The sequence below is a fragment of the Natator depressus genome, chromosome 28 (assembly GCF_965152275.1).
Source record: "Natator depressus isolate rNatDep1 chromosome 28, rNatDep2.hap1, whole genome shotgun sequence".
In the NCBI taxonomy this organism is placed as follows: domain Eukaryota; kingdom Metazoa; phylum Chordata; order Testudines; family Cheloniidae; genus Natator; species Natator depressus.
In genome coordinates, this window is record NC_134261.1 from 12,978,405 (window position 1) to 12,995,103 (window position 16,699).

Genomic DNA, 16,699 nt, shown 5'->3' on the forward strand with positions numbered 1-16,699 from the left:
ATGACGAGGCTTTGGGATGCCTGTGCCTTTAAGAACCCAGCTCTGGGAAGCCCATGCTGTGGGAGGGGAAATAAAAAAGCCCCTCTGCCCCCCCGGCCATTTTTGCAAACACTGTAGCTCACGAAAGCTTATGCTCAAATAAATTTGTTAGACTCTAAGGTGCCACAAGTCCTCCTTTTCTTTTTGCGAATACAGACTAACACGGCTGCTCCTCTGAAACTGGTGCCTCAGTCCACCAAGCTAACTGTTGCCCCTCCATGTGCTGGGGTTTTGCCCTCTGTCACCGTCTGGCAGCTCCTTGCCCCTCAGCCCCGATCTTAGCCCTTGCTCCAGTTGCTAGATCCACCTTACGAGTCAATTTTCACACCCTCCTCAGATCCTGGCCACCCCCCTCCTCTGATTTCCCCCCTTGCCCCTTCTTATCCCCTGTATATAGCAGTCCGCAGACTCTGATTCCAAGTCAGGGCAGGGTGAAGGGAAGTGGCTTCAGCAGATATTACTGAGCATGCTCAGTTCATGTGAGGATGCTCAGTGCACCCTCAGTACCACATTCCTACAGAGGGCAGTTTCTCACACGACACCTGAGGCCGCGTGCGGGCAGTGGCTCCATCACTGTCCAGGCCCCGCCCAGGCACGTTCCTCACCCGGGAACAGATCCAAAGGGGCTCCGAGACCTGCTGCTCCCGGAGCCTTTGTGCGGAGTCTCTGTCCTGCCCGCCCAGTGCTGGCCCTGGGGTCTCTCTGGCCCCCGGTGCCTGCAGCTCCCGGCCAGGGGTGGCAGAGCCTGGGACTGGGTCCAGCTGGAGAAAGTCCCCACCCCAGATGGGCACAGAAAGTGCTTGAGTGAAAGTCTGTCCCTGGACCAGCCCCACTGGGGCCGCAGCCGCAGCCTGGAGCTCAGCCCGGGCTCCCAGCTCACACCGGAGGCGGCAGCACCAGCAGTGTCTCGTACCGTACAGAGCCCCGCCTCCGGGATCTGCCCCATGGCTCTTTTCCTGCCCTCCTTCCTACCAGCCCCCCACTCCCCGGGCCCCTTCCTGGCTCCTTCGAGCCCAACCCAGGCTGCAGCTGCCGCACTCACCAGGCCAGGGACTCTCTGAGGTGGGAACTAGCCCCATCTCTGCTCCTCCTCCTGCCTCGGTGTGTCCCAGAGCCACTGCAGGGACTGACCCACAACCAGGCTCTCGCTCCCATTAGCACTCGCAGGGGCCGATCCAGCTATGGGAGAGTGAGCGCCCCTGGGAGCAGGGAAGTGACCAAGTCTCCGTGCCAGAGGGCAGGAGGAGGGAGACCAAAAGGGGATAAGGAGAAATAAGTGGGGAAAGCAGTGCCCAGCTCTTTTCTGCTGCATCACCCCTGAGCAGATTGCTCCTGAGCTCTGGAGTTCCAGCCCCTGTTGCTTATTGAAAGAAATGACTCGATATCCCAGTTACATGCTTTATTAACATGAACAAATAAATCCAAGAGCACCCATCACTAAGGCTAAATGACTATGGACACCACTCAGCTAAGGGTTAAACAATACAGTGATAAAGTTCAGGTCAAATCAGTAAATCAGTGAGTTAACAAGGATATTGTATTGGAATCAAGTCATCAATTTAATCAAACCATCAGATTAATACAGCAGAAAATCAACCCTTATAAATCCTAAAAGAACAACCCAAGAAGGCAGGTGTATATTTAGTGATGCCAAAACCCCAATCAGAGATTTTTACCCAGGCAATGCAACCCATTTTAGCCAGCTGAATATTTCAATACCAAAACCAAATTATTGCTTATATTTAGCCTACAACCTCAAAGCTAATTACAGTTTCCTACTTAGATTTCACTATTCTGTAGCTAATACTTCAACTCGCCCTCTCATCCCAGAACATATACAGACCTTAGAGAGACATTAGTAAAAGTTCAAACAGCTCTCGCTGAAAAATACATATTCCTTGCAATGCTTGCAAAACAGAAAAAGAAAGAAAATGTTTCTAAGTTTATAAGGGGTTGGATCTCTGCACCTCTCGGTCTTTGGATTCACCTGGAGCAGGAACTGTAGCCGCAGTTAAGGAACCAGGTGATGCAATAGATGGTCCAGCACGTTGGGCTAGCAGGCTTGTCAGGTACAGGGAGACGAGTGAAGGCTGCATAGCCTGTCGACATTGTGATTCATTCCCCAGAGGGGATCAGTGCTGGGATCCTGGCAGTCAGTCTCTCTGAGGCTACGTCTACATGGGCAGAGTTACAGCGCTGGCAGTTACAAGTGCCGCTCAGAGAGCGCTGAAGGGAAACTGCTATTGTGTGTTCACACTGTCAGCTGCCTGCGCAATAGCGTGTTCACACTTGTGGCACTTGCAGAGGTGTTCAGAGCGGTGCACTCTGGGCAGCTATCCCACTGAGCATCGCTTCCTTTTCTGCCGCTAAGAGCTGTGGGAAGGCAGAGGGGGTTGCGGGGCATCCTGGGTCCTGTCCCAATGCCCCATGATGCATTGCTTCGCATCACAGTAATCCCTGTGCTTCCATCTGCATTTGGTACCATCTTTCAACGGTTTGTGTACTGCATGCCCTGCCTCTTTCAGGCTGCAGGAATGGATCCCGCACTGATGACCAATACGATGGTCACTCTCACTAACTCGTCACGAGTGGCAGTGCTGTTATTCCTTTAACGACAAAGGCAAGAGGAGTTCAACACTGATCTCTCCACGCGTAATACCTACGACATGAGATTGCTTGCGGCATTCACGGAGATGCTGACCACAGTGGAGGAGCTCAGCCGCTTTTGGGCTCGGCAAACAAGCACTTAGGGGTGGGATCACGTCATCATGCACATGTGGGATGACGAGCAGTGCCTGCAGAGCTTTTGGATGAGGAAAGCCATATTCATGGGACTGTGTGATGAGCTCACCCCAGCTCTGGAGCACAAGGACAAGAGAACGAGAGCTGCCCTGTCATTGCAGAAGAGCATGGCAATTGCACTGTGGAAGCTGGCTACTCCAGACTGCGAGCAGTCGCTAACCAGTTTGGCGTGGGAAAGTCGACCACTGGACATGTGTTGATGGAAGCGTGCAAAGCCATTAATTAAGCGCTCTGAAAGACACTGACCCTGGGCAACGTGCGTGACATTGTAGATGGCTTTGCACAAATGGGCTTCCCTAACTGCAGAGGGGTGACATATTCCAATACTGGCACCAGACCACCTAGTACATTGTTAGGCAGGGGTATTTCTCTATGGTTCTCCAGGTGCTTATGGATCACCGTGGGCATTTCACAGAATCATAGATTTTCAGGGTTGGAAGGGCCCTCAAGAGGTATCTAGTCCAACCTCCTGCTCAAAGCAGGACCAACCCCAACTAAATCTCCTTCCTTAGATATTTTTAAGGCCCAGCCAGGGCTTTGTCAAGCTGGGCCTTAAAAATATCTAAGGAAGGAGATTCCACCACCTCCCTAGGGAACCCATTCCAGCGCTTCACCACCCTCCTCGTGAAATACTGTTTTGCTAATATCCAGCCTAGACCTCCCCCACTGCAACTTGAGACCATTACTCCTTGTTCTGTCATCTGCCACCACTGAGAACAGTCTAGAGCCATCCTCTTTGGAACCCCCTTCCAGGTAGTTGAAAGCAGCTATCAAATCCCCCCTCATTCTTCTCTTCCGTAGACTAAACAATCCCAGTTCCCTCAGCCTCTCCTCATAGCTCATGTGTTCCAGTCCCCTAATAATTTTTGTTGCCCTCCGCTGGACTCTTTCCAATTTTTCCACATCCTTCTTGTAGTGTGGGGCCCAAAACTGGACACAGTACTCCAGATGAGGCCTCACCAATGTCGAATAGAGGGGAACAATCACGTCCCTCGATCTGCTGGCAATGCCCCTACTTATACATCCCAAAATGCCATTGGCCTTCTTGGCAACAAGGGCACACTGTTGACTCATATCCAGCTTCTCGTCCACTGTAACCCCTAGGTCCTTTTCTGCCGCACTGCTGCCAAGCCATTCGGTCCCTAGTCTGTAGCGGTGCATGGGATTTTTCCATCCTAAGTGCAGGACTCTGCACTTGTCCTTGTTGAACCTCATCAGATTTCTTTTGGCCCAATCCTCTAATTTGCCTAGGTTCCTAGATATCTTATCCCTACCCTACAGCGTATCTACCTCTCCTCCCAGTTGAGTGTCATCTGCAAACTTGCTGAGGGTGCAGTCCATGCCATCCTCCAGATCATTAAGGATCCTCCGGACATTAAGTAAGGCTGGTCCAGAAAGGTGCATGCATCTTTTGGAACACTGGCCTGTTTAGGAAGCTGCAAGAAGGGACTTTCTTCCAGTATCAGAAGATCACTGTAGGGGAAGTCAAAATTGCCGTTGTGATCCTAGGAAACCCCACCTACCCCTTAATGCTGTGGCTTACGAAGCCATACATGGGGCACCTTGACAACAGCAAGGAATTGTTCAATAGGCTGAGCAAGTGCAGAATGACTGTTGAGTGTGCTTTCGGCTGTTTAAGGCCCTCTGGTGCTGCCTATATGGGAGGCGGGACTTGGCCGATGACAACATTACTATGCTTATAGCCACATGCTGTACGCACCATAATATTTGTGAAGGGAAGGGTGAAAGCTTCACTCAGGGCTGGACCGCTGAGGCTCAGTGCCTGGAGGCTGAATTTAAACAGCCAGAGACCAGGGCTATTAGAGGGGCACAACGTGGGCCCAAAAGGATCAGGGATGGCTTGAGGCAGGAATTTGAAGCTGAAAGCCACTAACATTTGTTGCTATGCACGGGTGTGCAATGCTAGGAGGTGTCTGTGATTGGTGCAGACGATGCACCATGAAGGCTTAAGAAAATTGCCCGTTGCTTTGCAGGGCTCTGTTTGCTTTTAATTAATGGAATAAAGGTTGCTTTCAAAGCAAAACTATTCTTTTATTAAAAAACAACAACCGGAGGAGAGAGACAAACAAACAACCAACAACAAAAATCAGGACTGTGAGGAGTGGGGGAAGGGAGGGTCCCAGGAGGAAGAGGGGTCCTGGGACAGTTAAAAATTTGTGTATGTCCAGGTATCATATGCAACCTTACCCTTTGGAGTACAGTGCAGTGGGCACTGTACTTCAGCAGGAATAAACTGCAGAGGGATGGGTGTTGAGTGCACGGGGTACTGGGCGCCCGCAGGGCTGGATTGTCATGGGGAAGGAGTGGAATCTAGCGGGTACAGATTGGAGCCAGGAGGTTGATAAGAGTGTGTTGGCACTGTCTGGCGGGGTGGGGGGCACCTGGGAAAGAGTTTTGCCACAGTGGCTGCAGGGGAGGATGGGAGCAGAGCTGTTCAGTTTTCAGTGCTAGTGGCACTTGGAGAGTGTCCGCTTGGCACTCCATAAAGATTAAGAGCTGCTCCATGATTTCATTCTGGCACACCCCATTCTCCTTTCGGTCCCTTTTCTCGCTGTTCAGCCACTCCTTCAACTCTTGTTTTTTGGCTGCGGAGTGCATCATGACATCATGCAGAAAGTTCTCTTTAGTTCTTCAGGGCTGCTTTCTAAATCGGTGTAGCCGTTCAGCTGGTGATAAGAAGGAGGCTGGGCTCCCAGGATCTTAACTGTGAAGCCAAAATGCAACATTTTGCAGAAGCAGTATTGTTTGCAACACACAGATGACTGATTCAGTGATTTAAAAACACAGCCACTATTCACATACTTATCAGTAACTGGCTGACCCCAAGCAAGCACACATGAGCCACAAGAACCCCAAAATGGTAACAGCAGGGGCAGGGGAAATCACTGTTCCAGGACCATACCGTACACTGGGTATGTGGCTCTTAGGGAGAGACAGCAATGGCGGGGGGAGGGGGGGTTCATAGTCATTCCTGTGCCCACATTTTCCATAGGCTGTGTTCATTATAGAAGATATCTCATTGAAGACGGCAAGCAGGAAATCAAGGGAGGGTCTTCTCCAAGACTGCGGCTTCCGCCCTGGCTTGTATGTCATATGCCTGTGTGCAGCAATGGTCTCCCATGACCCCCCCTGTGACAGCAGAGTGGCACAGGAAAGTTACCCTTAATGGGGCAAGAAACAAAGCAGAAGTGAGGGAGTCAATCAACACCCTGTTCTGCTGCTCAGACTGGGCATGTGGTGGTACACACATCATACAGACACAGGCCTGCTATCTGCAACCCTCCTGCCCCCAACAACTCGCTTCAGTGATTCCCAAAATCAAAGCCATTTACCAGGGCCTCCTCTCCTGTTTGCGCGTTGCCAAGCTCCGACAGCTGTGACTGGCTTGTCTCCTCTGGGGCAGAGAAGAACTCCTGGCTGCATGCATCTCTGGCCTCTGAGTCCTACTCTGCCTCTGGATCCTGCTCGGCCTCCATATCCTCATCCAAGATTTCCTCCTTTTGGCTCGGTCCACTCTCAACTGGCACACAAGTCACAGAAGTATTCACAGTAGCCTTCATAGTGGAGATGAGGTCACAACTGAGTATCGCATCCAACTCTTTGTAATACCAGCAGCTCATGAGTGCATCCCTGGAGTGGTGGTTTGCCTCCTGCTCCTTGTGGTAGGCATTTCACAGCTCCTTCACTTTGACCCTGCACTGCAGTGTGTCCCAGTCATGGCCCCTTTCTCTGATGAATTGTGAAATCTGTCCATAGGTATCATAATTCCTATGGCTGGAGCGCAGCTGGGACTGGACAGCCTCCTCTTCCCAAATGCCGATGAGGTTCAGCAGCTCATCATTGCTCCAAGTGGGGGACAGCCTGGGGCGTGGAGCAGGCGTGGTCACCTGGAAAGATGGGCTGAGGCCACTGCATGCATCACCAAGCAAACGGAAGGGGACTTTCAAATTTCCCAAGGAATTTCAGGGGTGGGGTTCACAGTTGGTCATCTGATGGCGGTGCAGTAGAGTTCAAACCAATGACCAGAGAGGCGAGAACAGGAATTGTGGGACCCCTCCCAGAGGCCAATAGCAGCGCTGTAGCCCCAGTGCAGAAAGCTCTACACCTCTCGTCGGGGTGGCTTTTTTACAGTGCTGCAACTGTGCAGTTTCTGTGCACTAAGTGGCTTGGTGGTGCGTACACCTCAGAAGTTACACCACAGAAAGCTCCTTTCCTGTGCAGAAACTTGCCAGCGTATACAAGGCCATAGATGGCTCACATAAGAATGCAAGACTGGTCATACCGGGTCAGACCAATGGTCTATCTAGACGAGTGTGCAGCCTAAGAGTGAATAGTGCCAGATGTGTCAGAGGGAATGAACAGAACAGGCTTGCTGACCTACAAGGTGAAGGTCTGTCACCCTTACCTTTAACATTATTGTGGTCAATTCCTACTTATCCTATCTTACCAGTCCTTCCCCCAAGGTCTCTGGACAAATCAGGTGTGAACCACTCCTTCGATACAGATGTGTCCCAATCCAGCTGAATTGAGGCAGACTTTGGGCCAATGTCAGTTTGTAAAAGGCCTGCTTCACCCAGCAGGTTTCTCAAAGTATTTGTTGCTGTGAACCGTATGTACTGTGGATGTGAACCCCAAAGATATCAACAATGAAAGAAAGACAAGGCTAGTTCTGAGGAGGTTTCCAAAGCCAGACCTGAGAGTTAAAACAGCTGTGCTCAAAAGGAACAGCGCCTCAACACCTATAAAAAGAACTGGTTGGAAAAACAAAACAAAACTTAAATGAAAAAAATGAAACCAAACCAAAAAGCAATCCAGAAAAGCTACCATCACATATCCATCACTGTCAAGGTTCCTTCCCCACTCTGAACTCTAGGGTACAGATGTGGGGACCTGCATGAAAGACCCCCTAAACTTATTCTTACCAGCTTAGGTTAAAAACTTCCCCAAGGTACAAACTTTGCCTTGTCCTTGAACCCTATGCTGCCACCACCAAGCGCGTTAAACAAAGAATAGGGAAAGAGCCCACTTGGAGACGTCTTCCCCCACAATATCCCCCCAAGCCCTACACCCCCTTTCCTGGGGAAGGCTTGATAAAAATCCTCACCAATTTGTACAGGTGAACACAGACCCAAATGCTTGGATCTTAAGAACAATGAAAAATCAATCAGGTTCTTAAAAGAAGAATTTTAATTAAAGAAAAGGTATAAGAATCACCTCTGTAAAATCAGGATGTTAAATACCTTACAGGGTAATCTGATTCAAAACATAGTGCGACAGGGTCGGGCCAGATGGCTATAGGAGAGTAATTTTTTGCTATTTTTTATAGCCACAATGAAAACAAACTGGTACAGAGGAGTCCCTGTCCATTACCACCACAACAAAAGGCTTGAAGAGCAAGGTGTGTTCCCTGGGGAAGGCTTAAGATTTCAGTCTCTATTTAGAGTTATTGTGCAGTCCTGGAACCCGATGAAGTTTGGATAGCACAGACTGTGCTCTAACCAGATTTGAAGAGGAGAATAGCAACTTGGAAATAGATGAAGTGCTTAGTCTCATGAGTCACATAGCTGCCAAAGTTCCTTCCCACAATGCAGTGCCAAGTGGGGTTGTACTTCTTGTCAAACTCCTTCTTTATATGAGCTGCAATATCCTTCTCAATGTTATATTTCTCCAGGGCCTAAGTGGCACACTCCACTGAATCTTGCTGCATCTCTTCAGACATATCCGCATTCTTGATCACAGCCTTTTGATCACACATGGTTACCGTGTGCTGGGCGGCTCCGAGCGCGGAGGGAAGGGATGGGGCGGGTGGGCAGGCAGCTTCTCAACCAGCGCTTGCTTGGCCAGCTCTAATAGAAGGCAGATATATTAGCCCCAGGCTAAGTAGGTCCCTTTTCCCTGGATAAGGTAACAGGGAAGGTTCCAGAACAATCAGGAACCTTCTGGAGATAATTAAGACAGGCTGATTAGAACACCTGCCGCCAATCAAGAAGCTGCTAGAATCAATTAAGGCAAGCTAATCAGGGCACCTGGGTTTTAAAAAGGAGCTCACTTCAGTTTGTGGTGTGCGTGTGAGGCGCTGGGAGCAAGAGGCAATAGGAACTGAGAGTGAGAACATGGACTGTTGGAGGACTGAGGTGTACAAGCATCATCAGACACGAGGAGGAAGGTCCTATGGTGAAGATAAAGAAGGTGTAGGGAGGAGGCCATGAGGAAGTAGCCCAGGGAGTTGTAGCTGTCACACAGCTGTTCCAGGAGGCACTCCAGACAGCTGCATTCCACAGGGCCCTGGGCTGGAACACGGAGTAGAGGGCGGGCCCGGGTTCCCCCCAAGCCTCCCAACTCCTGGTCAGACACAGGAGTCGTCGACCTGGACTGTGAATTCAGAAAAACGGCCAAGCTGAGGCCTGCCATGAAGCTCCAAGGCGAGCAAATCCGCCAATAAGCACAAGACCCACCAAGGTAGAGCAGGAACTTTGTCACAATAGAAAATCACTCTAGGTAAAAACTTAAGTTACAAAAAGATACAAAAACAGGAATATACATTCCATCCACCACAGCTTATTTTACCAGCCATTAAACAAAAGGAAATCTAACACATTTCTATCTAGATTACTTACTAATTTAAGGAGTTATGAGGCTGCATTCCTGATCTGTTCCCAGCAAAAGCATCACACAGACAGACAAACCCTTTGTTCCCCCCCTCCAGATTTGAAAGTATCTTGTCTCCTCATTGGTCATTGTGGTCAGGTGCCAGCAAGGTTATCTTAGCTTCTTAACCCTTTACAAGTGAAAGGGTTTTGCCTCTGGCCAGGAGGGATTTTATAGCACTGTATAGAGTCAGCAGTGTGCCCTTGTTTCCAAGAAGACTAATGGCATATTGGGCTGCATTAGTAGGAGCACTGCCGCAGACCGAGGGAATTGATTGTTCCCCTCTATTCGGCACTGATGAAGCCACATCGAGAGTATTGCATCCAGTTTTGGGTCCCCCACTACAGAAAGGATGTGGACAAATTGGAGAGAGTCCAGCAGAGGGCAACAAAAATGATCAGGGGGCTGGGGCACCTGACTTACGAGGAGTGGCTGAGGGAACTGGGCTTATTTAGTCTGCAGAAGAGTGAGGGGAGATTTGATAGCAGCCTTCAACTACCTGAAAGGGTGTTCCAGAGAGGATGGTGCTTGGATGTTCTTGTTCTGTCATATGCTATCACTGAGGACCAATGGTCTCAAGTTGCAGTGGGGGAGGTCTGGGTTGGATATTAGACTCTATTTCACTAGGAGGGTGGTGAAGCACTGGAATGGGTTCCCTAGGGAGGTGGTGAAATCTCCATCCTGAGAGGTTTTTAAGGCCCAGCTTGACAAAGCCCTGGCTGAGATGATTTAGGTGGTGTTGGGCCTGCTTTAAGCAGGGGGTTGGACTAGATGACCTCTTGAGGTCTCTTCCAACCCTAATCTTCTAGGATTCTAAGAGTCTCTCTAAGCTTCATGAAACTTTGGATCCAAATGGTAAAAGACAGTTGTGCCCAGTTTAATCATGGCATCCTTTAGGAGTGTGATCAGTGCCACTTAACGAGGTAGCAGCGTTCTAAAAATAGTTTACCTGGGCCACAGGTCACCATAGCTTCCATCTCTGGGGTGAAAATCAATCACTAGTACGTGCAATTTCTACCTGAGTTCTTGTCATATCTTTGACCTTCCTTGGAGTAATTTTACACTTCTCTGGAGTAGAATTCTTCACCTAGCATACAACATATCAGTAGCGATAGTGAGGTACAACTCCCCCAAATATGCCCTTTTATTTCTTTAATCTGGTGGCACAGATTTAAATTAGGGACTAAATTCAGGTGCTGCTTAGAATCCTTGTAAGACACCAAATGTCAGGTACCTATTAACAATAGGTACCTTTCTGCAGGTATATCCCATTCAACATGGATTTCATTTTCTACACATTTGCAGCATCTCCCAGGGGTGAGCTGAACAGAAATGTCACTTCCATTTTTCCCATCTCTACCTAGATAGGGATTGCATTTTCCAAATAATAGGCAACATGCACCTGATTAGGAAGGAGATATCTTCAGGAGCGAGGTCTTTCAGAGCCTGGACAGAACTGCTTTGGGAGCCAAATGCATGGGTATTTTGCTTAGTTACAAGTCATTTACTAAGGAATCCTCTTCCCAGCCCTTTAGACAAAATATTGACCTAACCAATTCAACAGCAGGAGGATTGGGATGGTGATGGGGAATAAGGGAATACCTCCACCTTAACCTATGTTCTTCTGTTGTTACAGAGCGTGAAATGACATTTTTCCTTTTCCCTGCTCTTTGTTATAGTCCAATATATTTTAAGTGAGGAAAATGGTAGTAAAATTACCTGCTCTCCAGCACAACCTGAAGTAACATCAGAGCAACTGGGAATGAAACCATTTGTTCCCCAAGGGGGAACTTGATGTCTAACAATTGCTTTGAAATGGGAGAACAGTATAACCGTGATGCTCAGGGTTTGTTTAGACTAGGAAAAGTGATGGAGTTTAGGTCAGGTCAAGGGGAAAGCCACTGACAACCACGGCACCTGAGCTGCATCTGCTCTACCACTATAATTGTCTTTTCACACCAAGATCACTCACTTGAGCAGCCAACGCCAAGTACAGCCCTAGTGGATGTAAGGCACGGGTACTTTGTTGCCTCAGTGTAGCTTGTTGGGATCAAACCTCTCTCCCCCACCTGGAGATGATGAACATTCCTGGCTGGAGGAACACACACTCCTATAATTCAAAAGCAAAGGAGTTGACAGAAAAGATCACAGGACTGACCCCAAAGAAGGGTGAGCTGAAAAGGCAGAAGCAGGCAACTCATCTGGTGAAACTGAGAAACCATGGTGAAGATGGTGCAAAGATCACTATGTGGGAATTAGCAAATGTGATTAAAAAAAAACAAAACACATCTTTAGCCAGCCCTAGTCAAGGCATTTATTACAATTCTCTCTCATATGGATTTTCTGATGTTTAATAAGGTTTGAGCTCTGACTGCAGCTTTTCCCACACTCAGAGCAGGTGTAGGGCATCTCTCCTGTGTGGATTCTCCTATGTGTCCTCAGGGTAGAGCTGTGATTGAAGCTTTTCCCACACTCAGAGCATCCATAAGGTTTCGCACCCATATGGACTCTCTGATGTGTGCTAAGGGTTGAGCTAAGATTGAAGCATTTCCCGCACTCAGAGCAGGTGTAGGGTTTCTCTCCTGTGTGGATTCTGCGATGCATGATAAGGTGGGAGCTCTGATTGAAGCTTTTCCCACACTCAGAGCATGTGTACGGCAAATCTCCTGTGTGGATTCTCTGATGTGTGATCAGGGAAGATCTGTGATTGAAGCTTTTCCCGCACTCAGAGCACGTGTACGGCAAATCTCCTGTGTGGATTCTCTGATGTGTGATCAGGGAAGATCTGTGATTGAAGCTTTTCCCACACTCAGAGCATGTGTAGGGCATCTCCCCTGTGTGGATTCGCTGATGTGTGATGAGGCTGGAGCTCCGATTGAAGCATTTCCCACACTCAGAGCATCCGTAAGGTTTCTCCCTTGTGTGGATTCTCCGATGTCTGATTACATGTGAGCTCGCATTGAAGCGTTTCCCACACTCAGCGCATCCATAAGGTTTCTCACCCGTGTGGATTCTCCAGTGAGTGATAAGGGAAGAGCTCCTATTGAAGCTCTTCCCGCACTTAGAGCACATGAATGGTCTCTGTCCACTGTGGAGTTTCTGATGTGTGAGAAGGTCAGAGGTCCCATTGAAGCTTTTTCCACACTCAGAGCAGGTGTAGGGCGTCCCTCCTGTGTGGATTCTCTGATGTGTGATGAGGGCAGACCTCTGATTGAAGCTTTTCCCACACTCAGAGCATGCATAAGGTTTCTCACCCGTGTGGATTCTCTGATGTGTGCTAAGGGATGAGCTATCACTGAAGCGTTTCCCGCACTCAGAGCATGTGTAGGGTTTCTCTCCTGTGTGGATTCTACGATGTATAATAAGGTGTGAGCTCTGATTGAAGCTTTTCCCGCACTCAGAGCATGCATAAGGTTTCTCACCCGTGTGGATTCTCTGATGTGTGCTAAGGGATGAGCTATCATTGAAGCGTTTCCCACACTCAGAGCATGTGTAGGGTCTCTCTCCTGTGTGGATTCGCTGATGTCGGATAAGGGTTGAGCTCCGATAGAAGCGTTTCCCGCACTCAGAGCAGGTGTAGGGCATATCTCCTGTGTGGATTCTCTGATGTGTGATGAGGGAAGAGCTGTGATTGAAGCTTTTCCCACACTCAGAGCATGTGTAGGGCATCTCTCCTGTGTGGATTTGCTGATGGCTGATGAGGCTGGAGCTCCGATTGAAGCTTTTCCCGCACTCAGAGCACATGAATGGTCTCTCTCCACTGTGGAGTTTCTGATGTTTGAGTAGGTCAGAGGTCCCATTGAAGCTTTTCCCACACTCATGGCATGTGTAGCGAGTCTCTTCCAAGTTGATTCTCTCACGTTTAATAAGGTCTGAGTGGCTACTCAAGTTTTCCTCTGGCCTCTGCTGAGTCTCACAGGCTTTTGCTTTTTCTGGGAGTGCACAACTCCTGGAACCATTCCCTTTGGATCCTCCTGATGACATCCGATGTGGTTCTACTTGATCAGCATATTCCTGCTGGGGTGTCTCCTCCTCATTCTCACTCACCATCTTGTCACCTGATGGGAGACAGAGAGAATTCTGAGATAGGTCACTCGCTGCACCGGAAAGAAAGGAAATCTCAGAGAGAGGAATGGAAAAAGGGATGAACAAGCCAAAATGCATGCGGAAGAGATCAAACCTATCAGGAGCTGATTTTCCCCAAACCCTTCCTCAGAGGAGAGAAAAGATGGGATCAGTTCTGGGTCCACATCTCCCCAGAATTCTAAGGGGAAAGCAAGACTGGGGAGGGACCTACTGCCAGTCGGCAGTCAGGATAGGTGAGAAGCCATGAGTGACATCTGCCTAATGATTCCACATCTGCAGGGAAACAATCCTGAACTTGGAAAGCTCACAAGGTCTTTGTAGGGCACATGTTAATGGAGTTCCACCCCCACCTTGCTTAGAGCAGCCAGGAGGCATCAGAGAGTAGAAAGAGAGAACCTTTGTGCCTCCCAACTGACAGACGGAGGCAGGGTCTTCACATCTATCACATATCTATTAGCCAGAGCTTGATATAGGAGATGGGGCTATCTCTGGGGCCTGCTGGTGGCTCCCTGGTAGGAATCCCAACACTCTCCAAATAAAATATATGGAAGAAAGGGGAAGTCAAGAGTAAAAGAATATAAGTTAGAAGATCAGAATTGTAGAAAATTGGTAAGGAAAGCTATCCAAAATCAATGACCAAGCAATGAAAATAAGAAGGAAGTTTTACATATATATTAAGTACAAAATTAATCCTAACAGTGGTAGTGGTAAATTACTAGAGGGAAATGGCAGAATTATCAAAAATAATGCAGAAGAGGTAAAAGTGTTCAGTAAATATTTCTCTCCTGGATTTGGAGAAAAGCAGATGATGTACTCATATCATAAGATCTTGATGACGACACTCTTTCCATTCCATCAGTAACTCACAAGGCCGTTAAACAACAGCTATTAAAGTTAGACATGTTTAAATCAGCCAGTCCAGATAACTTGTATCCAAGAGTCTGACATCGATACTGGGCAAGAGAATGGAGCAGCCGATACTGGATTTCATTAATAAAGAATTAAAGGAGGGTAATATAATTAGTACCCGTTAACAAAGGTTTAGACACAATAGATCCTATCAAACTAACTGGATTTCCTTATTGGATGAGATCAAAAGTTTGGTTGCAGCTAATAGTATTGCTGTAATGTACTCTTTTGTGTAAGGCATATGACTTGGTTCAGCACAATCTGTTGACTAGAAAACTAGAAAGATACAAAATACACACGGCATCCATTAAAAACTGTGATTGTAAATGGGGAACCATGGTCGAGTGGATTTCTTTCTAGGGGGTTCCCACAAGGATTGGTTCTTGGCTCTGTGCTATTTAACATTCTTATTCATGACCTGGAAGAGAAGACAAAATCGTCACTGATAAAGTTTGCAGCTGCCACAAAGATTGGGGGTGGCGGTAACTAATGAAGTCTCAGTAGATTCAGGCTCCAGCACTGGGAGTCTGGGAAGTTTTCCCAGCCCTGGCTGGGGGATTATTTCCTGTTCCATAAAGAAGGGATGTTCCATTCCCAACTCCTCTGCCTTGAAATTAGGCCCTGCCTGACACTACACCCACATTCAGCACAGTGGTGCGATTATAAAATGATTAGGACATCATGATGATGCATTTTGTGGAAGATGGGTCACGTGCGGTGTCTTTGGAAAAGTTATAATTTGCTGAATGTGATTATCCTATTTGTGTGCATAGATCATGTTTGTATCTGACTTTACGGACCACATGACATGGAACTGCATTTTGGTCCCAGTAGTTTTCCCACACACTGGACTAGGAACAAAGTTTGAGAAAAAAGGGTTTCCATCTTATGGAAAAGCTACATAAGGTGGGGTGTGACATCATCTCTTGGACTCATTCCCCACACAAGAGAACTCTGGGAAACACCTGAGGAACAAAGACTGAACTGGGAGAAGTGCTGGTCCCAGGGTCAAGGGATTTCTAGCTTGTGTATGGAAACTTGATGGACTGCTTGTATCATCAGTCAGGGTGAGAAATTGCTCATTCAAATTCTATCCATCATCTATCTTAGACTACGTTTGAGTTTTTGGTTATTTGCTAAGTAATCTGCTTTGATCTGTTTGCTATCACATATAATCACTTAAAACCTATCTATCTATCTTTCTGTAGTTAATACACTTCTTTTATGCTTTATCTTAACCAGCGTATTTTGAGTGAAGTGTCTGGGGAAAATCTCAGCTTGGTTAGCACAAGCTTGTTGTGCATACCTTTCCCATATCGAGGCCAAGGTGAACTATATTAATGAGCTTACATTATACAGATCCCTCTGCATTGGGGATTTTTAAGAGCAGTCTGGGCAAACACCCATCAGGGATCGTCTAGAGAATACTCAGTCCTGCCTTGAGTGCAGGGCACTGGACTAGATGACCTCTCAAGCTCCCTTCCAGTTGTATGGAAGGCCAAAGGCCAGAGAACAGCAGAATCAAAGGAGTCACTTTGGGAGATTCTCCCGGTCATTGTCCCCAAGGCAGCTCTCTCGGGTTTAAAAAGTTATTTGATGCTCCAGCCTTTATACAGTCTCTCCTGGGAGTTCCCCCTTTCATGGGATGGGCCTAGTTTTAGCTTTTGGCAAAAGTGACGTCAGGGACTCTGAGACTCGGCCTCCTTGCCTCAGCACACCTTGTTTTTTTCTGTGGCTCCCCAGTGAGTCTAAAGGAGTAGATCCTCATGACTGTGAACACAAGAACAGCCCACTGAGTCAGACCAATGGTCCATCTAGCTCAGTGCCCAATGCCAGGTGCTTCAGAGGGAATGAACAGAACAGGGAATCATCAAGTGATCCATCCCCTGTCACCCATTCCCAGCTTCTGGCAAACAGAGGCTAGAGACACCATCCCTGCCCATCCTGCCTGTGACACCAGCAAATGAGGTGTTGGGGGCTTTTGAAAGATTTAAGTCTTAACTGAACATGGAGAAACGCAGAGCAGGAATCAGTCTGGCTCACCTGTGTTACTATTGTTAAAACAGGTATGAGAATTATAAGAATGTGTTTAGTGTTTAGACTTTATTGAAGGCTTGTGAGTTGCTGCCTGGGTTAATATCTGACTTGCTGCATTGTGAGCCTCTGTGGCTCTGTAAATCACCAGACAGGAGAG

The 16,699-nt window shown here is 47.9% G+C and overlaps 1 protein-coding gene and 1 pseudogene across 3 annotated transcripts in view; both read right to left on the bottom strand.

The window, feature by feature from the left end:
* Positions 1-8,123: 8,123 nt before the first annotated feature.
* LOC141978937 (dynein light chain 1, cytoplasmic-like) lies at positions 8,124-9,805 on the bottom strand (annotated as a pseudogene).
* A 1,906-nt stretch (positions 9,806-11,711) lies between these two features.
* Positions 11,712-16,699, bottom strand: part of LOC141978909 (uncharacterized) — a 43,820-nt gene continuing 38,832 nt past the window's right edge. For 2 of the 3 annotated variants that reach the window (XM_074941282.1, XM_074941281.1), the window contains one exon: positions 11,712-13,568. In XM_074941282.1, coding sequence (XP_074797383.1) covers positions 11,812-13,560 — 1,749 coding nt within the window. In that variant the 5' untranslated portion in view covers positions 13,561-13,568 and the 3' untranslated portion in view covers positions 11,712-11,811. The remainder of the gene's footprint in view (positions 13,569-16,699) is intronic. The other variant, XM_074941283.1, reaches the window with a different exon arrangement.